Source organism: Nelumbo lutea, chromosome 8, assembly GCF_056320005.1.
Source record: "Nelumbo lutea isolate HS-2025 chromosome 8, American lotus-T2T, whole genome shotgun sequence".
Classification (NCBI taxonomy): Eukaryota; Viridiplantae; Streptophyta; class Magnoliopsida; order Proteales; family Nelumbonaceae; genus Nelumbo; species Nelumbo lutea.
Window position 1 is genome coordinate 47960200 of NC_142691.1, and position 23908 is coordinate 47984107.

The window sequence follows — 23908 nt, forward strand, 5'->3', positions numbered from 1 at the left end:
CTTAATCTATTCATTATAATGGAAAGTTGTTCATTAACTATTTAAAATACATTATTAATTGATTTAAAATATCAATTTTAATATTTCGTTATTTAAGATATTTAGTTATTAAAATATTTAAATAGTATTTAATTTTTTAATATTAGATTTTTTATTATTTGAATAACATTTAGATTGAATATTCTAGAAAATCATAATTTATATTGTTTGTATATATTTTTGTGATGAATTTTGTAAAAATATAAATTTATTAATAATATGAATAGTATTAAATCAATTATAATTATTTTTTGTCTTTTTAATAAATATTTTAAAGTTATTATATAATTTTATTAGAATGTTTAAATAATTCTTATATTTTTTAACTTAAACTTTCTTTGGATAAATATAGATAAAAAGTGGGAGAAAAGAGAAATAAAAATTAGAGATAATTTATTAGAAAAACTCTTTACTAAATAAGAAATAACTTAAAAAAAGTTGGGGATAATGAGGAAATTGTTTAGGAAAAATTTTAAGATACTAAGGGCCTATTCGGTGCGTCATTTCGTGCGGTGTTTCGGCTGTTTAAAAACTGGGCAGATCGATTTTCGGTTTATTTTCATTCGGTTCGCGGAAGATCTTCTCTTCTCAAAAAACGAGAACCCTTACTTATATAGGTTATTGGAGCCAGCGAGAGAGAGTCCCGTGTGTTCTCTACTTCATTTGCTGCTCTGCATCTCCATCGTCCACTTCGAGTCAGGGGTTTAGGGCTTAAAAGTTAGAACCTCTTTCTCATTCTTCGGGCGGCGGCTTGCGTAGTAGCTTAAGCTTGTTCCTCCAAAGGTGTTCTCAGAATACCTCTTACAACCCTAATCTTCTAGAATTAATCAAAATTTCTTTTTTCGACTCAGTTCATTAACCGAAAGGTAGCTGCATTTTATATAGAAAAAATGTCCCTGACGCATCTTTCAATCTCTCTTTCTTCGTCTTCATCCGCTTTTTTGAGCTCAAACAGCATCAACTCCAGGTTTCATCTTTAATCGTTAAGAAAAGAAGATTCTTTTTTTTTTTTTTTTTTCTGTTATTTTTCCAGTTCTCTGAGGAGCTAAGTTTTTTTTAAGCTAAATTTCATTGTTGTGTGCATGCAGAACTTTGAAGGTTGCAGTTCCGGCAAAGAAGAATGGGATATGTAAATGCATCGCAACACCCCCGGCGGAGACGACCGGTATTTTTTCAACCTTCCACTTGAGTTTTAGAATGTTAACTAAATATGTTCATTCGCAAGAAATTTGAACTTCTGATAATCGATGGTTCTTGCTTTTCACTTGGCTTTGTCTGTATGAGTCAATGGTGCAATTCGAGATGTGGTTTTTAGTGTCCTGTTAAACCATACATATTTGTGACATTGATATTGTTGAATTTGATGGCAATGCTCTATGGTGGGAATTGTCCTGTATGCTAGATCACGGACTTTTTTAGCTCCATGGATCCTTGGCATGTAACATCTTCCAATTAGAAATAAAAAATTTCTCCGGACATGCATGTGCACTTTCTTATTCCTATCACATTACTAAGTGCATGTTACAGACTCGATGAATATGTGTAAAGGAGCTTTATTCTCAAAGCAAAGATTTTATTGAATATAACAATGTCAAAGAGAGGTTGCTGAATTTTCTTTTTGTCCGTTATAGATGTTTTTACAATCTTTCATATATCTTATTTAATGGAAACACCGTTTTGAATCTCTGTAATTCAAAACATGAAATAAATGGAGAGATTTCCAGTTTCTTTAAGCTAAAACAGTGCACATGTTTGCGTGTGTTACAATAAATGCCAACCTTAGCTAGAACTAATTTTCCCATTTTTATTGCTTAACTACTACTGATAATTGTGCAATTGATTGATGAAAGAATCCCTCTATGGTTATGCCACCATCTATAACACTAACTTCGTTGATTGCATGCCACAAAAGCTTACAAGACAAAGGTCTCTCGCAATGCAAACATGGCAAAACTTCAAGCTGGATATTTATTCCCGGAGGTGAGAAAGCTTCACATACAATGATAAGTAATTTATGGTATCATGCTGGTTGATCTTTTTCTGTTTCTTTTTATTTATGAAAAGATCATTTATTTGAGTTTGATAGCAATGAATACTATTTCATCTGTTCTTCAAAATTAAAGTGGTTAACATACTAATTACATGTAAATGCAGTACACAAATTGCTTGTTTGGATTTTAGTTCTTTCAATGGAAATGTACTACGCATATGGAGTCACTTGAGTTGGGGATTACCCTTAACTTGGATCACTTTTTTTATCATTAAAATAATAAAAGAGATTCTAATAAGAAAGTCTAAAACCCTAACAAAATATATTTTTTTGAGAAAAAGGTATCAGAATTTTATATATATATATATATATATATGTATATATATATATTAAAATAAGGTGGTGAAGAAGTTTTCTCCTTTATTTATTTATTTTTTATTCCATGTCATTTTCAAAACAACCAATGAGATGCACTTTACAATAACCTAAATAATTTCTTCTCCTAAACTACCTCCCCCACTTTCTCCAAAATTACCTCTAATTCCTATTTGTCTTCTAAATTATCTCTAATTCCTATTTATCTCCAAAATTATCTCTAATTTAGTAAAGAGTTTTTCTCCTAAATTATCTCTAATTCCTATTTATCCTCTCCCCTACTTTTTATCTATATCTATCTAAAGAAAGTTTGGATTAAAAAATTTAAGAAATATTTAAATATTCTAACAAAATTATATAATAACTCTAAAATATTTATTAAAAAAACAAAATTAATAATGAAATTATGTAATAATAGTATAAATTATGATTTTATGGATAATTAAAATCAATAAATAATTAATATTTTACATATTATTTAAGTATTGAAATAACTAAATATTTAACTTAACTAGATATTAAATAGTTAAAATAAATAAATAAATTACGTAATAAATTTAAAAATTCTGAAAAGTAGAAATATAAATATAACATAATGTTGAAATTAGTAATAATTTAATATTTTTATCTAATATTGTAAATAACGAATTTCACTTACATCAAGTAATAATTCGAGAAAATAACTTTAAAAAAATTAATATTTAATAATAATAATTTTAAACTCTTAATCTGTATTTATTGTATAATTATATATACTAAAGTTAATATTTATTTTATTTCAGTAATTATTTATTGTTTTTTATGATAAATGTACTTTCAATGATTATGTATAAATTTATTTTGTTTTGTTATTTAATAGAAAACTTTCAATAATTATTGGAGATTAAACTACTATTTTTGAATTTTTTAAATTTAATTTATTGTACTTATTGTATTTTTGTTATAACTTATTGATTAATTAATATTTATTAGTGATTAAACTATTATTTGAGATTATACTATTTATCGACTAAACTAATATATTTTTAGTACTTATTGTATTTTTTTCATTATTAATATATTTTCAATAATTGTATATTTTTGCTAGAAATTTTCAATAATTATTGAAGATTCAACTACTGTTATTTATTTATTTATTGATAGATAACATAAACTTTTATTAATAAAATTAAAATGGAGGATACAACAGGAGGGAGGGGTAAAATCTCTTAACCTTCCCTAAAAATAAACTATTGTTATTTATTGGAGATAGGACTATTAGTTCAGCTAAAATTATGAGTGTTCTTGAGTTGGTTCTGTCCGGCCATAAGCTATTTGACCAACCAAATTGACCTGGTCAGGTTGAGGAATTGGTCAGACGAAACCGACTAACCTTTTCTGAAAACTAACCCACACAAGTTGTATCGGTTTGGGTTGGTTTTTACAAAAGGTCAGTCGCTTCAAAAGATTTAAACTTAAAAATTGAATTTAATTTTAAAAATTACAATGCAATTACTAAAAATAAATTTAAAAATTAGATTTATGAAATACAACATTTTGGACTAAGAATTATGGAAATTTCTCACTTTTTCATATTTAATATTATATCCATGGTTAGGTTGTTTGATTTTGGTTGGTTTACAAATGGCCAAAGTGAAATTTTGACCCAATTTGGTCGAATTGGGAATTTTTTGAACCAAAGCCGACATAAAAATACTAGAAAACCAACCAACTCGGGTCGAGTTGATCAGGTTGGTCGGTTTCATAAGTTTGATGAACCTAACTAAGATTAATTATTGTTATTTTTGCATTATAAAAAGTTTGTTAAGTAGCATATAAAATATGAATAATTATTAATTATTTAAAAAGTTGAAAATATAAAACAATTGTATACTCTTATGTGTTTCTATTAGGGTCATTTACTAGAACACACCTTATAGTTTTATATATTTACTTAAACCTACCTTATAGTTTTCGTTTTACTAAAACATCCCATATATTTTACAACTTATTTACTTAATCAACCTTTCATTAAGGAGTGTATTTTTCTATTAGGCCCATGGTTTTTTATTTCAAAAATACCCTTAACACTTTTTTATACAGAAAACAAAATTGGCCAATTATAGCCAATAAAGTGGTTGCTCGTGTCTTATTAAGGGCAAAAATGGTATTTTTATTTCTATTTTCTTTTGATTAAATTTATTTAAATGAACATCAAGGTCAACATTGTTATTTTCCACTATTATCTAATGGAAGATTGATTAAATCCGTTGCAAATTATAAGTGATGTTTTAGTAAAATGCTAACTATAGGGTGGATTTTAGTAAATCCATGAAACTATAGGGGTATTTTAGTAAATGACCCATTCTATTATTTATCTTTCACTTAATAAATCCCGTGCATTGCACGGGTTCCCGCTAGTTTTATTAGATAAAATAAAGAGTACATGAGGAGATGTACAACATAAAAGGGGAAACCCCTTTGTACTATATACTACATCAATGTGAGCTCCTAACTTAGCGTCTCTTGCTTCTGTCAAAAAATGACTTAATCCCCATGGACCTCCTTTTTTTCTTAACCATTTTATAGTATTTGCTGAATCTCCTGCTATGGTTAAGTTTTGAATGCCCAGGTTTCTAACTATTCTGATTCCCCTAAGAGCTGACAACACTTCCACCTTGGTAGAATCAGCAACACCTATTGGACCACTAAAAGTCCACACAATAACACCCCATTTCATCTCTTACCATGCCTCCTATACCAGCCACTCCTGGGTTGCCTGATGCGCTCCCATCAAAGTTTAGTGTTGTCCCTCTCTTTCTTCTTCTTACTAACACACGGGGAACAGAAGGGAGGGAAATCAACTGGGAGAAGAGAAACTTTGCACTTCTGTTGAGATCATTTGTTGAGAATCCTTTGAACATATCAGAATTAATGGCCCAAAGATTACAGTGTAGAGTAATTTGGGAGACTAACTCAAGGGATTTTTTCTTGTTTTCAAATAAGTGATTATATCTTTCTTCCCAAATTCCCCACAACACTGCATATAGTATAGTTTGCCAATAGATTTTGCCTTTTTTGCTAAGACCTTTGCATTGCCATTGTTGAATTAAATCCCGGATACTTTCAGGGGCAACCCAACCATACCCCGCCAACTTCAGGAAGTGGTGCCAAATTTTCTTTGTCTCATTGCAGTGGAGGAGTAAGTGATTAGTTGATTCTCCTTCACTCAAGCACAAAGTGCAAGCATGGGGTGAAATGAAGAGTCTTCTCAAGCTCTACTTTTGAACAAGGTGACAAGTGTTGATCCTTTGCAAACTGGTTTCCCAACAAAGAAGCAAACTCTTATGGGGATTTGGCTACTCCAAACCTTTTTAAACGGGAAGGGGGAGATCTGATCGCCTGCAGTCAAAACCTTGTAGAAGGACTTGGAAGAGAATTCGCCTATAGGGTGAGGGACCAAATCATAGTCTTGGGAACTAGATGAGATGTAGACCTCCTTTGGAGCTTGGGGTAGGTCTGCTACTTGGGTTATCTCTGGGTCTCTTAGAGGTCTTCTAAGGCTTAGGTTCAGAGTGTACTCAGAGGAAGAGGCAGGAATGCAAGCAGAAATGGTTGCATCTTGGTCTTGGATTAGATTAAAGAGTCTTGGGAAAGAATCAGCTAGGGTAGAGTGGCCCCACCAGAGATCTTTCCAGAATTTAATCCTGCTACCATTACCTAATTAAAGGGAAAACAGAATTGCCAATAGAAATGTTACCTTTCCAAGGGTTTGTGGATTTTACCCGGCTCAAATGGAGATTGCTATCCCAACCGTTTGAGCTTGTCCTGTACTTGCTAGAGATGATAGCTCCCCATAGAGAGTTTGGTTCTTTGGGAAATTTCCAAAGCCACTTCCCCAAAAGGGAAGTATTCTTCTCCTTGAGATGGCCAATACCCAATCCACCTTTCTCCTTAGGTTTACATACTTGATCCCAGCTTACTAAGTGACTTCTTTTTTCCCCGCTGCCTTCCCAAAGGAAATTTCTTTGAAGTTTCTCGATCTCAGGTCTGACTTTCCTTGGGATTTGGAAGACCAACAAATAATAGATTGGAAGATTTGCAAGAGAGGCCTTTAAGAGAGTGAGTCTGCCCCCCTTTTGATAAATAGCAGCTCTTTCAAGTTGCTAGTTTCTTCTCGCATTTTTCCATCACTGTCCCCCAAAAGCTGAAAATTTTTGGGTCTTCCCCTTGAGGCATCCCCAAGTAGAGAATTGGCAAGGACTCCACTTTGCATCCCAGAATGGCTTTAAAAGATTCCAGCAGACCTGCTTCTACAGAATTTTTGCTACAACACTACTTTTGGAGAAATTGACCCTCAAACCAGTTACCCATAGTTGCCAAGGTGACGCCTAGGCGACAAGGTGCCCTTGGAGGCGGCTCGCCTTGCCAAGTTGCCAAGCAGTTTTGCATGCTGTGTAATAAAATACTTTTATATTGTTTTTTTTTGATATTATAATTATAAAATAGACATTATTAAAGAAAAACATTCATTTTTGTGTTTATAAACTAATTTCTTTTTATTATTTTCTTATTTGTTAGGGTTTAATCAACACAAACATTGCTAACTGCTGTGTTGAACCCTCAATGACTTCAAGATCTGAACCAATAAGTAAGGGAAGAACTTGAAATTTTGTCTAACCAACACTTTTCTTCTTCCGCATCTTCTTATTCTTCTTCTTCTTCTACCTTTTCTTTTCTTCTTTTCCTATAACAAAAATAGGGGTTCAGCCCTTATATTTTTTGAAATTTCTTTCCTTCTTCTTTTTCTTCTCATAAATATGTTGATTTTCTAGACTTAAACATGAAGCTTATAATATTCTTATGAAAATTATGGATAGTTATTAAAGAAAGTTGGTTATGGAACCTAGGGAACTACCCTAGGATATGTGATTTTTTACTTAAAAAAACCCATTGCCTAGGTGATGTCTAGGCACCCGTCTCGCCTTGAAAACTAGGCGACAAGGCACCCCCCTGTTGCCTAGCCTTGCCTTGGCGCCTTGAAAACTATGCAGTTACCCCCTTGAAACAATTAATTACCCTCTTAGCATTGGTTATGTTGTCTAGAGATGCTTCCAAAGATAAGATAATGTCGTCTGCGAACTGTAGATGTGAGACGTGGAGAGCATCTCTTCCCACTTCAAAACCTTTTATGAAGTTAAGGGTTTTAGCTTTGTCGAAAAGCTGATTGAAGATATCCATCACCAATGAGAAAAGAAAGGGGGATAGGAGACAACCTTGTCTTTTTTTTTGATGAATAGGAGACAACCTTGTCTTTTTTTTGATGAATAGGAGACAACCTTGTCTCAGACCTCAACTTGCCTTGAAGTAGCCTTTTGGTTCTCCATTTATCAACACTGAGAACCAAGTTGATTCAATGCAGCCTTCAGTTAGCCCACTTACCACCGAAGCCTCTAACCTCTAAATTTGGTGAATACACTCCCAATCCACTTTGTCGTAGGCTTTTTCAAGGTCTAGTTTAACAATGACCCCTGGCTTTTCATTTAGTTTTCTATCTTCTACACATTCATTTGCTATAAGAATGCTATCCAGTATTTGCCTTCCTTTCACAAAAGCAAACTGGTTTGAGGAGATTAGGTCTCCTAGGATTTCTTTTAGTTTTCTTGCTATCACTTTGGCTAAAATCTTGTAAAAACTCCCCGCTAGTCTAATCGGTCTGAAATCCTTTACCTCCAAGAGTCCCCCTTTCTTTGGAATGAGACAAATGAAGTTGGAGTTCAATCCATTGTTCATGATGGCTAAAATCTTGTAACTTTTCTTGTATCAAATCAATGTAGAGAAAGACAGTACAATGATAACAGTCACTGCTGTCTGTAACAAAACAGCCCAGCAACATGACAAAGTCATAGCAATCCTTTGCCTGGTGGCTCCTATACAACACTATCTTTGTTAACCCCCATCCTTGCAAGCCCATCAGCTAATCCCTCACCTGTCCTAGGTACCCACCTGAACAAGCAGTTCAGGTTAGATGCCAGACTTTTAGCTTCTCTTGTTATCTTCTTAGTATCCAAGGACCTTCTGTTTCATTATCCAACCAGCTGATTACTTTGCAGTTCCTATACTTAGAGAGCAGGCCAGTTTCAGTCCTTGAATGAGAGCAGTAGAATGTTTGCAAGAGTGCCCCATAGCCAAGAAAAAATAGTCAGTACAGGCTACTATCAGATTACAAATCTGGTATAGCCTGGCTACCCATGGCCAAATCCTCACTGGCATTTGCATAGTTTCCAAGGCATCATCTAGGTGACTAGGCACCACCTAGGAGACAAAAGTCACAAGGTGGACACTGTATTATAAGATGGCTACAACTTACTAATATGTATGATAATACATTTTATAGTATATTATTCATAATTTTTTAAGGGTTTACTGCTGAAATTTAGAACATCCAAGTTCCAAGGGTTTTGAGAAAAGAAAAAGGACAAAGAGGTTTCTTTTCTTTTCTTCTTTTTATTCTCTCTCTCTCTCTCACACATTAAATAAAACAGTGTCTCCACACTTGTTCTTTTTTTTTCTTTTACTTATCTTTTACTTATTTTCTATCTTAAATGTTTTTCATTTAAAATCATAACCTTCTTTAGTTGCTAAATTGATATGAAGTTTCTCTATTAAATACTTATTAACATTACTTTTACAAATATTGAAATTAATATTTGTCTTTTAAATATGATGGTTTATCATGTTTTGAGAGGTACAAAGAGTTACTATTTTTCAATCAATATACATGCTGATTGATTTATAAAACTTGGGAACTGATCAAAATTTAGCTTTTTATTTAACAGAATTCTTGTTGCCAAAACACTTTGATAACTACGGACATTTGCAGACCTAGGTAGTGGGCACTTGTAGTGATTTAAAAGGTGGGCCTAGGCGTGCGCCTGATGCGCCTCAGCCCAAGCGTGCACCTTTTGAAAATTTGATGCTTTTTTTTAAACATAGTGGCTGGGCCGGGGGCTCCGCTCCGATTCGCTTGCTTCGCTTGCTCACCGAAGCTCTGAGAACCCCTTGAACCGGTCAGGCCCCCAATACACCCACTGTAGGGGCGTATCGGAGGGGTCTCGAAACGATACGGGCTGATACGTGTCGATACTTTGAACCTTGGGGTCGTGGCACAAAGTCGGCTCGTAGGATCAGGAATGTAATATGTTTTACATACATTAGCTACGCAAAGTACTGCAATTGAGCGAAAAAAGAGATTAGAGGTTTTAAATGCTTGAAAATGTTTTATATGCTTGATTTTATTTTTAAATTCTCATTTGAATATGATTTACATCTTATGTTTATGTCTTATAATTTTAGATAATAGGTTTTTTAAAACATTATTTTAAAATTTAAGTTATATTTTTTTATTAATATTTTGATTTTTTGGCATTTTTTTTGAATTTTCTGACATTTTTTTATTTTTTAGCATTTATTTTATAATTTTGCGTCTTGCTTAAAAAAGGCACGCACCTCACCTTGCACCTTAGACGCAAATTGACCCCTGCGCCTTGCGCTTTTAAAACACTGGGCACTTGATGGAAAAAACCGTTGAGAATCAGCCTAGATTTTACATGTTAGACCATTAAAATGGTGGGTAACAGCCAGAATACATCTTCTAATCTAACCATTCAGCACCTCAGGTAAGATTTGGTAGTGTCTTGCTTTTGGATGTTTTGTGATGGATCCGAAGATAGCTGTGAAAATGTCGTTTATAATTTCTTTTTGCTTCAATTTTTAGTACATAAAATTGAGGTCATTCCAAAATAACGAATAAATATGTGAAAATCAAGGCAAATAGAAAAAAATAAGGTTAGAAGCTTAGGAAAAACAAGATAAAAATATAGAATAATAGGCACCATAGGAGAAAATAGTAAGCACGAGAAGATAATAGAATTATAAACTATGAATTTTCTTTTAATAATTTTTAACTTGTAATTTCAGCAAGATCTGAGAACTAAACGCAGCTCAACTTGGCAAGGCCTTTTCCCACTTAACAGTGCAATAGCTTCTCTCGCTTGGGAAAGAAAATTTCTATGTTCTAGCCTTTTTCAAATAAGCAGGTTGAAAAGTTTTACAACTGGCATTATTAAGGTTAGTGTCCTTGAACAGCATTCCAAGCAACTGTGGAATATGAACATGGACATAAGAGGCAGCATTAAAAATTTGAAGCAGCTAACCTGTCATTACCACGGGAAGAATATAAATAATAATACCTAAAACATAAACTATGCAATATGCATGTAGATGTAAGAGGTATCCATACAAAATGAAGAGAAAATTAAACTCTCAAACCAACATTATAGTAAGCAACATTTATCAAAAAAAAAAAAGCATTATAGTAAGCAACTAAGCATGATATTATACAAAAACCAAACAAAACTACGTTATAGAAGCGTTGATAAAAAAACTACAGTATGGAAGCAAGACCTATCTCTTGGTGAAGCAAAAGAAGGTAAAAAAAGAAGCACTGAGATGAATCCTTGACCCAACCAGTCAATCATGAAACTTTTCCTTGGATTTTAAGGGCATAAAAAGTGAATTGAAAAAAGAGGTGCTCTCTCTCTCTAGTTTGGCTTGTTCATTTTATGTTTTCTTACTTTCCTTCTTTATCATTCTATTTATATCCTGATGAAATGTTTTCCCTGAAATAGATTGCTAGAAGAAGGGCTACACACATACTGAAATATCCTGATGCACAAGTGATAAGCCTTGGAATTGGTGATACAACTGAGCCCATTCCAGAAGTCATAACATCTGCCATGGCACAGGTATTCTGCTTCTCCTTTCTTTGGGTGGTGAAAAAGGACAAACAGAACATAAATTATAGAAATTTTACATTTATTCAGAACTTCTTTGAAGCTGGGCTAATCCAAAGAGCAGCTAATTAGGTGACTGAAATTGTCCCAAGTAAGCTGGAATTAGGCTACAAAGCCCCTGAGCTTGTTACTTTGAGATATAGTTTAAGTTTACCTAACAAAGTAGGCTGGAAATAACTTTAGAGAGTTTGAATAATCAACAAAAACAAGTGAAAAGAGAACCACTAAGTTGGTAAAGGGGTTTCAAACAAGGCATTTTAGGATCTTTCAATGAATCAAAATGCTGGTTGAGGTCAAGAGGGGGTCCTAGGGCCTTGGAACATCAAATATGTAATCTCTAACATTTAAAGACAAGTGCAAAAAGCCTAGAAAAAGACGTAAAGGAGAAAGAGGAAAATAGCTGCTTCCTCATCCTCATCCTTTATGCCAATCCACTACTCTTGGCTTCCTCATAAGAGCCATGTTAAGCTTGACTTTGATGGCTGTAGCTGTAAAAACCCAGGGAAATCAGGTATTAGGGGTCTTTTTAGATGCATGTTTGCACAACTACAGCCTGCCTTACACTTGGGATCTATTGGCATTGGAAATTCAGTCAGAGGAAACTCATTGGCAGCTCTCCAAGGTTTAAGAATAGAGAGGGATCAATATTTTAACTGGTAGTTTAGAGGTGATTGCCCGCCCTTGTCTAATTGTATACTCTAACTATTTTGGTTCTTGGATAGTTGGATAACAACATTGAAATTGTTATCCAGAATTACAAGTTTGATTAATGATGTAGCCCACGACAGTCTGCCTTTAGTTTTCCATCAATGACATCAATTTTTCCTGTATCTAATTAATTATCGAACTTATTTGTCCTGCAGAGATCACATTCATTATCAACATTAGAGGGTTACAGTGGTTATGGAGCTGAACAAGGTGAGAAGGTATGTAGTTCATATTTACAGCCTTTTTCATAAACACCTCTGACTTCATTGGTTTTGTTTCTCATTCCTGGAAGTTGGGTGATCATTTCTAGTTAGACCCAGCCTGGAGTACAGTTATTTTTAAATAAATGTGTATATTATATAAAATATTTAACATACTAAACCCAATATATATAAAGTTGTAGGCCTGGCTTCGGGCCTGGGCCACACCATTGTTGCATTACATCATTTAAGTTTCCTATTCAAGGTGGACATGACTCCACTTTCAAACATTGACACGTACATGTGATACAAATATCAGCCATTATTTTGATAGGCTGCTTTTGAGTTAAGTATCTTCTTTTATATATGCTACATGCTGAATATGATGAATCTTCTGATACTGCCAATGTCTCATGCAGCAAAATTTAGTAGAATATTTTTTTTTGGGAAAAGGTAAAGTGATATTTATTGAGAAAGAGATACACACAAGAGGCTGAGATCAGTCCCTGAAATGGCTGACTGATCAAAAACAGCAAATACATGAACCATCAAGAAACAGAAAACAAAACATCTGATACATTACAATTTCTAAACTCAGCAGTCACAGACAGCCATGAAACCAGCTTGCCCACTCTTCTGAGATAGATCCTCCGGACTAAGAGACTTGTTATTAAAAACCGTTCTGATCCTCTCGGTCCAGATGCACCAGATAACCACAATTGGAATTAGTTTCTAGAGAACCTGCCTTTTCTTGCTCAAACCCTTAATCTGCCAACAGTTTAACAACTCTTTAACCAACCTCGGCATCACCCAGCTAACCTTCACAATGTTGAGGAGATGATTCCACAAATGAGCAGAAAACGAGCAGTGGATGCACAAATGATCAGTGGATTCAACATTAGTAGAATATATGCCATTTATATATTTTGTTGACAAATAAATAGAAATTCAAAAAAGAAAAAAAAGTAGTTTAATGGTAAAAAGACATTTGTAAACTAAAACTATTTTCTTGATTCTTTTAATACTTCAGAAATCTTCGCATTGATATTTTATTCAATGTTACTATTTAATACATGTTGAAAATGAAGATAAGGAGATGGTCAGGTATAAAAAGAATAACTAATTTTTGAATAAGAAACAAAATAAAAAATCTATTGCTGCAGTTGATCATTGAGTGGTTCTATTTCTTGTAATGTTTTTTTTTTATTTAATAATCTTATGTTATTGATTAAAAAAATGTACAGTCAATCCCAAAATTTCGACATGTCATTTGTCTGTTGAATTTGTTTTTATTTTTTTCAGAAGTTGATAAATATTGCAGGATAGCGGTTGTCCTGCAAAATCCTTGTCCAGGATTGTTGAAAATGTTATGGGAATGTTATCCAGTTTTGAGTGTCCATACTACTAATTCAAAATGAAGTTCTGGAACTTTTATTTAACATCTCTTTAGGTGTGAGTGTAATTTCTGTACTCCCTTAAGTTCAGGAATAATGCAGATTTTATATTTGTACAGAAATTAAGGGCTGCAATTGCATCAACTTTTTATGCTGACATGGGCATTGAGGAAAGTGATATATTTGTTTCAGATGGTGCAAAATGTGACATATCCCGTCTCCAGGTTGGTCATAGTTCCTATAGGATGATATTTGGTTTTTTCCATACTTCATTTGTCACAGTCAGATTTACTGCTTCAGTGTTTGAATTTTGAAGTAAATGTTAGAATCCTGCATGATTGTGCTTTCTAGGCTTGGTTGCATCATAAAGTTACAGTAGAAATTTTTTTGGCTGCTACCCCACTGAGAACTTGATGTTGACATTGGCTTCCTTTGTCACAGCTTCTTTTTGGTTCTAATGTAACAATGGCAGTGCAAGACCCATCATATCCGGTAAATGTCTAACTTTTTATTTTTTATTTTTTATGATAAGATTTGTATTTTCTTTCATAACAATAAGCAATGTATTGGTATCGATTCTTTAGTTTGAAAGATAGGTCTTTGACCATGTTATCTTGTTTGTGTTCTGTCAATATCTGTATAATATTGACAGGCAGTTGAAGATGCTGGCTGGCTTGCTGGTAAAGTCTCCTGCTGGTTGTAGCAGAGACCTGGGATTTGATCCTGCCTCCATCAGGGTTGGGGGGACAGGCTGCCCTGCATTAATGGAATACAGCATTTACTCTTTCATCTATATCTCTGTGCATGGAAGACATGCACATGGATGTAATCAATCTGGTGGATCCAATTTGGAAAAATTCAAAACAAGAGCCATTTGATCCTGTCTGGTTTAGGGAATGCCTATTAGGTGGCCGGATTTATCTAATTGACCTAATTTGGGCCATGGAATAACTGCAGAGATAATTTAGATTCTTCACCATCTACACACATACACGTTTTAGTGGAAGAATAAATTATGAATGCAAATCAGTTCTGTAGTATTAGCTGGTCCTCTAGGTTCTAAACTAGTATTTAGCTTAATCTGCAAACTTAGGATCATATGTTTCTTCCTAATAAATATACAAATCTTACTCTCTTTTTTCCTGGAACTAAATGGTGAACTTTCCTTTTTATTTATAGGCATATGTTGATTCAAGTGTTATTATGGGCCAAACTGGCCAGTTCCAGAAGGATATTGAAAAATATGGAAACATTGAGTATATGAGATGCAGTCCTGAAAATGGCTTCTTTCCAGATTTATCAACTATTCAGAAAACAGATATAATCTTCTTTTGTTCACCAAACAATCCTACTGGTTCTGCTGCAACAAGAGAGCAATTGACACAGCTGGTACGGTTTGCCAAGGAAAATGGTTCAATAATAGTCTATGATTCCGCATATGCCATGTATATATCAGATGACAGACCTCGGTCTATATTTGAAATTCCTGGAGCAAAAGAGGTAAATCTCAAAATGATTATTCAAAGTTCTTTTACAAGGAATCAAGCCTTTCTTCATTCTTCTTTTTCTGTTATCTATTTTAACTTGTTCATCTATTAATTTCTGCCGCAAGTTGTAAATCTCTTAGGCAAGTATAGCTTGTCTGTTCCGCACCAACCATATTTACAGTGTGCAAAGCAAGTAGCTTTCACAGAATAGTGTCATAAAACTGCAGAACTTGGGGTCAATTTCAATATCTAGCAGCTTCTTCTGCTGAAAAACATCCACTATCCCATCTCTTCTCAAAAAACAAGCCTCTTATTATCTGTACAGTTAGGATGTAACTCTTATAGAGGACATGGGATCTTAATGTTGAAGCTGCTGATCAAGGGTTTGGATGGTGGTATCTAGGTGTTTTTCACGTGTCTATCATAGTTTCCCCAATGGAAATGTATTTCAATTTAAAATTACTTTTATATTGCTATTCAATATAGGGAAGCAAGAGCTTTCTGCAATGAAAAATGCATCAGCTATTTCATATGTTCTGTTTAGTTAACCAATGACCATATTGCTACCGATCACTGATTTGGTAATGTGGATTTGACAAGTTTTAAGATCCTTGCTGTACCTATTTTATTGGTCTAATTTTCAAAATTTCCAGGAAAGTTAATATGGATTTTTTTGTACTTTAAGAAAGAAAAACATCTGGCAGTATGGTCCCAACCTTAAAACTTTTTCTGCTTTTCATTTTAATCTCCCAAACAATATTCTGACAATCCAAAGTAATGGTCATAAAATTGTAGGATTATTTGGCAGGATCTATTTCCGGAATAGAATCTGTTGTTGGCAAGATCCAGAGCATAATTAGTCAATGTTTCTCTGATGTAATGGATAGAGAGGATATTTTCTTCCTTTCGTCATCCCCTCAACGCTTTGTTTAACATATGAGATATATACTGCAGGTTGCAATAGAGACAACATCATTCTCAAAATATGCTGGGTTCACTGGAGTCCGACTTGGTTGGACTGTAGTTCCAAAAGAGCTGCTTTTCTCTGATGGGTTTCCTGTTGCCAAGGATTTTAACCGTATCGTTTGTACTTGTTTCAATGGTGCATCTAACATTGCACAAGCTGGTGGATTGGCTTGCCTTTCTCCAGAGGGTCTCAAGGTTAGCTTTTGTTGTGTAGTTTCTACATGCTAGTTAACATTAGAGAACTCATCTCCTGTGGTTATTAATAAATTGCTATTTCTTGCAGGCAATGCATGAAGTTGTTTCTTTTTACAAGGATAACACTGAGCTTATAGTGGACACATTCAACTCCCTTGGTTTTAAAGTATACGGAGGGGAACATGCCCCTTATGTTTGGGTCCACTTCCCTGGTCGAAGCTCATGGGATGTGTTTGCTGAGATTCTTGAAAAGACCCATATAGTTACAACTCCAGGCAGTGGCTTTGGACCTGGTGGTGAAGGTTTCATCAGGGTTAGTGCCTTTGGTCACAGGGGGAACGTCTTAGAAGCCTGTAAAAGATTCAAGCTACTTTACAAGTAAGACGGTGCTTCCCAACTGGTTTCAAAAATAAATTTATCTGCCAAATTGATGGCCTTGGACTTCTGTAACATGTACCATTTTTATTTCTCAACTTTGACATTTAGGTTTTTCTTAATTGTTTGATTGTTTCTCCTGATTAAAACTGCAAAAGCATTTATCTGCTTTGAGTCTTGTGCTTCCTTTAGTGAGAAGATTAATCTGCAATTTATTCAAGCGAACTTCTTTTATTGTCGTGTTAGGGGTATATTAGAAATAAACAACCATGGATCTATACCCTTGAACATTTCCCACTCAGTTCAAGGGTGCTTTTGGAATAAACAATCATGGGTCCATGTCCTTAGTTAAAGTTACTATTTTCATATGGCAAAACATTTAATTCTTAATGAAAGGTCAATGTAAATAGATTGCAAACTATAACGGGTGTCTTAGTAAAAATACAAACGATAGGATAGGTTTAAGCATGTGAAATTATTTTTTTATGTTTTTTATAATTAATGCTATTTCTCTCATCTCTCCCCATATTTAATGCTAACCAACTCTCTTTCCAATTAACCCTCTAATCGTCATTAACTTATAACCCAACTCAACTCAAGGCAGTTTCCGTCAATATGGACGGTTTTGTTTCCCAAAGCAAAAACAATGCCCACGTCAATAAAATCATGTTATGTTTGCTGATATAGCAGTTTTGGTTTGAAAAATAAAAGCATACATATTAGAGAGCACCCCCGAGGGTGGCATGATCAAGTGTTTCACTTGTGACCCAACTTTATGAATTTTTAAAGGGTGCGGACCCCACAAGTCCGTGGTCCGGACCTCTAAAAGTCTGAGAAGGTGGTGGTTCGGTGAAGTAGGCCAAAGGGGGAAACAGAGAAATGGAGAATGGCCAGACCCCAGAGGGGCTGCTGTATGTCGGGCGGGGATCATTCTACTATAGTTCTCCAGCATTTTAATTTTGGAGCTTCTCTGGGTTAAGCATATATTATTTTCCCTAGATGACGAGGAATTTTCTAAAATTTTCCATTAATCTTATTATGTCAGCCAGGGTTGGTCAGCCATTTGCCACTAGCCCATTTACCTAATTCAACGCTCAGTTCGGTCTACTACTTTGTGATCAAAATGGGATTATACTGGGTCTATATTAGCCTTTATATGTCACAGCTACTTCTTTTAATTTTTCTCTCTTTATGTTTCTTTATGTATCTATATTTCATTTGCAGTCATGTAAACTATTAAAATTTGCTGGGATTTGAGTTTCCCAACAAATTCATGCACTTGGCCTAATCATTCCACCATAGTCATACATCTTCTGAATATATCCTGATATACATATTTGAATTGCCTTTTTGTGATTCTCTTTGTGAAATCGATACTTTTAACTTCGTGACCAAGCCAGTGGATTTTTTGAATTTTGATGATTGCACTAAAATGGAACCAGCTCTTTTTTCGATGTGAGAGTCACTTGATGCTATTCGATATGAGGTCGTTCTTGAACTGAGGTCGCAGTAGACGGAGTCGAGGTGGAAGGATGAAGTCACATTGCAAGATCTGAAACCAAGAAAATGTTTAGAGGCTCGAGGAGTTATATTTGGGTAGATGTTTTGATGCTCAAATTAGTTGAGAATAGTGGGTGGTTGGGCTGCGCAGTTAGAGAACGGTGCTGGTCCGAGCAAAGTAACGGTATAGAACTCAAAAGTTGGATAATTTACCTTGAGTCGGAGGTATCTTTTTATAGTCGAAGATCTGTATCTTGTTTGGATGAGGCTTTCAGGGTTGTCGGGATGAGGTTTCCGGCTGAGGTCTTCGGGATAAGTCCTAATCCCTAGTGGAATTGTCATCATTTGTACAATAATCTCTTTTCTTGGTCGCACTTATCCATATGACGTGGTGCCGACATAGTTGAAGAGATAAGATGGGCCATAGTGGTGATGTGTCGATGAGATAAGGCGGCCATAGAAGTGACACGTGGCACTTGGGGACAACTCAACCATAACTCAAACACCACTCTCCCAGTTTCGAAGTCGAGGAGTGTAATGCTCGGTCGTAGTGTGGCGTGGAAGAGCTCTTCGGTTCTTGGTTGAGGAACTCAAGTCAGAAGTTGGTTGAACGCATCATTTGAGCGAAGGACCTCGGGATTGAACCAGTTTTTGGGCGGACCAGTCAGTTCAATGCTCGCGACATGTTGACGGAAGTGACATTTCGCCTTCCCAAGGCTACACGCGTGTGAAGGTCAGTGGCGTCATTTCGTCTTCCCAAGTTGTTAGAAGGCGGTGTTTGATCCACATTGTTTATCTTGCCTTGATTTAGATCATTGGGAGTCCTATAAAAGGGGTGAAGAACATTTCCCCTTTGTCATTTGTGAAGGAAATCACTTGCAAAGCTCGACGAGAAGTAGTCTTCGGTGCTTGGTGTTTGCTTTAGTTCCGCGGTCTTAACCTTCGAGACTTGGTAAGATGTCTTCCTCGTCTTCCTATTCTTCTTCCTCTTCTTCCGTTTCCTCTTTGCTTCCTCTTCTCATTCTAAGTCAGAGCCGGGGTTTGACTTTGAGGGGTCAATCCTAAGAGGGTTGTAGAGGCCGAGGAGGATGAGGCAGGGCCGTCGACCGAGGAGGTCGATCTTCCTCTATGCGTTGGTCACCGATTTGGGACCAAGCCGTATTGTCTATCACCTGAGGATGTAGCCCGGATCCGAGCCTTGTACTGCATCCCTGAAGAGTATGAACTTATGTGCCCGATGACCAGTGAGAGGCCCACGGATGCTCGACTGGGCGAGCTTTGTCTGTATGAGCACAGCCTAATGGCAGGCTAAGGTTCCCTTTGCACGAGGGCGTTGTCGAAGTGTTCAGGTGGTATCGGGTACTACCTATTCAATTGATGCCGAACTCCTTTAGGTTTTTGGTCGGCCTTTTGTCCTATTGTTTCATCCATGACCTTGAGATTACCCTAGGAATGGTCACTTACTTCCTTCAACTAAAGCACCACTAGCAAGGCTACTATTACTTCTCGGCCCAACAACATATTAAGGTGCTGGTAGGAGCCCCCTCTTCGGTGAAGCACTGTAACTAGAAGGAAAATTTCTTCTTTTTGTGCTCTCTCGGGGGCTCTCCTCTGTCATCCGAGCTCTAGAACCCGAGGACAAAGGTGAAGTAGCCTGAGTTGGCCCAGCTCACCGAGGAAGAGAGGACGACAATAGGGATGATCGAAGAGGTCAATGTAATGCATTACACATCCTTCTCAATGTTGGTCCGTGCCAGGCTGATGAGTGAGGAGGCCGGTTTGAGATGGCAAATCGTGAGGATGCCACTTGTCGCATGAGGGTTGCGCAAGACAGGCATAGCCGAGGTGCTCAGGGGGTAGGGGTGATCATGGGCCCGGCCTGGCCCGGGCTGGGCTCTGCACTTATGATAAGGGCTATAGCTAGGCTTGGGCCCAGCCTGGCCTAAGGTTCTGGGCCTAAAACATAAACCCTAGCCCAAGTCTATATGGGCCCGGGCCAGATTCTAGGCCAATGTCACTCATATATACAACACTACATATCTATATATTAAATAAGATAATGTGCATATAAACTTATTTTATACATTATATAATATAAAATATTACATATAATATAAATTATACGTCATGTTATAATATTTATATATAAAAATATTAAATGAGATAATGTGCATTATACTCAAAATTGTAAGTTTAAATACATGCGGGCCGGACCGGGCTTCAAGTATTAAGCCCAAGCCTGGCCCTAAAATTTGCGGGCACAAAACCCAGGCCCAAGCCCGGAATTTTCGGGCCGGGTTGAAATGGTCACCCCTCTCAGGGGGCCTAGCCCCGATCTGAGGGAGTACAACCAAGGTCTGCTGAGCGGACTCCCTGGCAGCAGAAGAGGGAAAGGTAGGCTGAGGAAGAGGTTGTGGTGGTCGACCCGGAGGAGGGCACTCAGGTCGTCCACCTCCCATTCCCCACGAGATAACACACAGGAGGGTGGTAATCCGGCTATTTACATGTTGTAGTGGAACATCTGGACTGAGGACAGGCTTGGGACAAAGGGTGTGGTTGAGTAGCTTCATCGTAGCCTGCCGACACCGACCTTGAGGCGGGAGGTCACCGAGTCTACAGGTAGAGCCCTTGAGACCGCGCTCGCGCTTCAGGCTGCATCGATAAGTCTTCTTGCTTGTCTTGGTTACTCTGCTCTATTCAGTTGATCTTATTGTGTAGACACTTAGTTTCTTTTTTGTAGAATGATTGCTTGGTGATCATCGTGATCAATCATCTTCGGTTAGTGCGTCACCTCTATGAATCAGGGCAGGCCGAGGTCGAGTGCAAGAGGGCTCGGTTAGTCGAGCTTGAGGCTGCGAGTGCGCGGTCAGCCGTGCTGGAGGCTGAGAATGCTGATCTCGGTATGCCAAGCCTTTATCCTTGTAAAAATTTTGATAATTAATGGAAAAGACTTTTTGGTTCTGAGCTTGTTATGTCTCGTTCTTTGTTTTATTTTGTTGAGCTTAGTTGTAAGCCTCGGTCTTATCCTGGCCGAGGTTTGAGGTAGCACGTGGGGACTAGAGGGCAGAGGGCAATGCTACCTGACATCTTACCGAGGAAAGCGCTAGGCCGCGAAAACCCTAACTACAAAGAGCATAGACCTGCGAGATGAGCTGAAGACTTAGCGTGGCTAGCCCGTCAAAGACTTGATACAAGTGTGTTCTCTGAGGAAGACCTCGAGAAGACGGTCTAGGTCGGATTCCTCCTGGAGGATCATCTTCAGAAGATCTCATACAACTATTGAAGGACTATGCCGACGTGTTTACTTGGTTGGCGGCTGATATGCCAAGGATTGACCCCAAGGTCATCACCTACTGCTTGAACACCGAGCAGTGCTACCAACCCATCGAGCAAAAGAAGAGAAGTTTCATAGTAGAACGATGGTAGGTAATCAACAAGGAGGTCCAAAAGCTGCCTGACGCTGGCTTTATCCGGGAAGTAAAGTACATGGACTGGCTGGCCAATGTGGTGATGATAAAGAAGGCCAATGGAAAGTGGAGGATCTGCGTCAATTTCACTGACCTAAACAAAGCTTGTCCCAAAGACAGCTTCCCCCTGTCGAAGATCGACTAGCTCGTTGATGCAATGATGGGGCATGAACTCTTGAGTTTCATGGATGTGTTCTCCGGCTACAATCAGATCCAAATGCATCCCAACAACTAGAATAAGACCACTTTCATCACTGATCGTGAACTTTATTGCTACAAGGCAATGCCCTTTGGCCTCAAGAACGCTGGCGCTACCTATCAGTGGTTGGTGAATGAAGTATTCAAAGATTAGCTCGGCCACAACATTGAGGCTTATGTAGACGACATGTTGATGAAGAGCAAGAAGGTCGAGCACCCTTAGGAAGTACATGATGAAGCTGAACCCGACAAAATGTGATTTGGGTTGGCTCTGGCAAATTCCTGGGGTTCATGGTCATGTAGAGAGGAGTCGAAGTTAACTCGGAGAAGAACTAGGCCATCCTTAACATGCAGCCACCCTGGACCTATAAAGAAGTGTAGTGCCTCACCAGATGAGTACCGCTCTCAGCAGGTTCATGTCAAAGTCTGCAGACAGATACTTGCCATTCTTTAAGGCCCTAAAAATGGTCAAGGATTTTTAGTGGACCGAGGAATGCAAACAATCCTTTCAAGAACTAAAGAGGTACTTGAGTTCGCCACCTTTCCTCACAAAGCCGAGCCCCGGAGACAAGCTCTTGCTTTATCTCTCAGTAGGAGACGAGGTGGTCAGCTCGGTACTGGTTAAGGAAGAAGACTGGGTACAAAGGCCGATCCACTACACCAGCAAGGTCCTCACTGGCGTGAAAAACAAGTACACAAATATAGAGAAGGTAGCTCTAGCTCTAGTCGCCTCGGTAAGGAAGCTCAGGCCATACTTCCAAGTCCACAACGTTTGAGTGCTTATCGACCAACCTCTCAAACAAATTGTATTGAGGCCAGAAGCATCTGACCACCTAGTCAAGTGGAGTGTGGAGATGAGCAAGTTTGATATTGACTATGCACCTCAGCCCAACATCCAGGCCCAAGCCTTAGCCGATTTCCTCCCAAAGTGCACCTTCACGACACAAGATCCGGCCCCAACACCATAGATATGAACTCTCCATGTGGATAGTTCATCCCACAAGCAAGGCAGCGGGGTTGGCCGCATCCTCCTCGGCCCAAACAACATGGTACTAGAGCACGCCCTCAAGTTTGAATTGAAGGCCTCCTACAACGAAGTTGGGTATGAACTCCTGATGGCGGACTCCAACTTGCTCTAGACCTCGGTGCCCGACGAGCTGAGGCCTTCAACGACTCTCAACTAGTGGTCAACCAAATCTACGACCAGTTCGAGACATGGACCCAACCATGGCGAGCTACCTATAAAGGGTGCAAGAGCTCATTCAACGGCTTGGATACTTTGTCATTCAGCAGGTCCCTTGAGCCAAGAACATACGAGCTGACGCACTCTCGAAGTAGCTCACCGCGGACCTGTTAGACAGTTTTGTATGCCCTTAGCTTTAATCTAATTTGATGTACTTTTGACATTTAGTGTAAATAAATAAATTGCATATTTGATTCATGTTGTATGGTATGATTCTGTGTAAGACCCTAAAACTGGACACTTAATGAGACTCGTGTTAGTTTTAAATGTTCATAGTCATTGGATAAGTCTGGGGAGATTTATCATGCCAAGGCTGATACTGGTGTGCCGCCAAGTGTTGGGATGGCCTGTCTCGGCCACCAGGGTAAGACCCAAGGCACATGCAGTATGGGATTACTTGAATCCTTGAACCGGACCAGATTTCTAGTATTGCCCTGGACCTTAGAGACAGATGGGCAAAACTGAAAAGTTACACCTAACCCCTAGACTCGATTATGATACTTCACTAGGTGTCGGATTGGGATATCTTTGATATGCCAATCAGTGAGATCCTTAGCGGGGGTCAAAACCTGGGTATGTTGGGATAGTCTGAGAATTCATCTGAGTGGGTGATCATAGTGATAGGATCAGCCCCTTTGTCGGACAAAGGTAATGATCGGGAATGCACTCTCTCTGATGGAAACCAAACTGCCGGCAGTTGATTTCAATCGTTGGAATTTTGTTTTGCAAAATTTATATATATGATATATAGGTATTTTCGTTTTCAAGTTGTTTGCAAATGGTTTTAATTCCCAGGATCCATGTGAGAAGAGAGTGCAACACTGTTCCTTGCAGCCGAGGGAGAGGTCCTCTCTTGTCGGGTAGTGTTTGATCATTATGGCCTGAGAGGTTAAGTGTAAGGTCATTTAGGATAATGCCTGATGGGCTAATCTTGCAC

The 23908-nt window shown here is 37.5% G+C and overlaps 1 protein-coding gene across 2 annotated transcripts; it reads left to right on the forward strand.

The window, feature by feature from the left end:
* Positions 1–541: 541 nt before the first annotated feature.
* Positions 542–16783, forward strand: LOC148844032 (LL-diaminopimelate aminotransferase, chloroplastic-like). 2 transcript variants are annotated; one of them, XM_088960136.1, is made up of 11 exons: positions 549–822; positions 925–1006; positions 1128–1204; positions 1952–2019; positions 11074–11190; positions 12102–12164; positions 13660–13764; positions 13982–14032; positions 14720–15040; positions 15982–16188; positions 16277–16783. In XM_088960136.1, exons 2-11 carry the CDS (start codon positions 930–932, stop codon positions 16568–16570), a joined length of 1380 nt encoding a protein of 459 aa, XP_088816262.1. In that variant the 5' UTR covers positions 549–822; positions 925–929; the 3' UTR covers positions 16571–16783. The 2 variants fall into 2 exon arrangements, with proteins under 2 accessions (XP_088816261.1, XP_088816262.1); XM_088960135.1 differs by having other exon boundaries at positions 542–1006.
* Positions 16784–23908: the final 7125 nt, after the last annotated feature.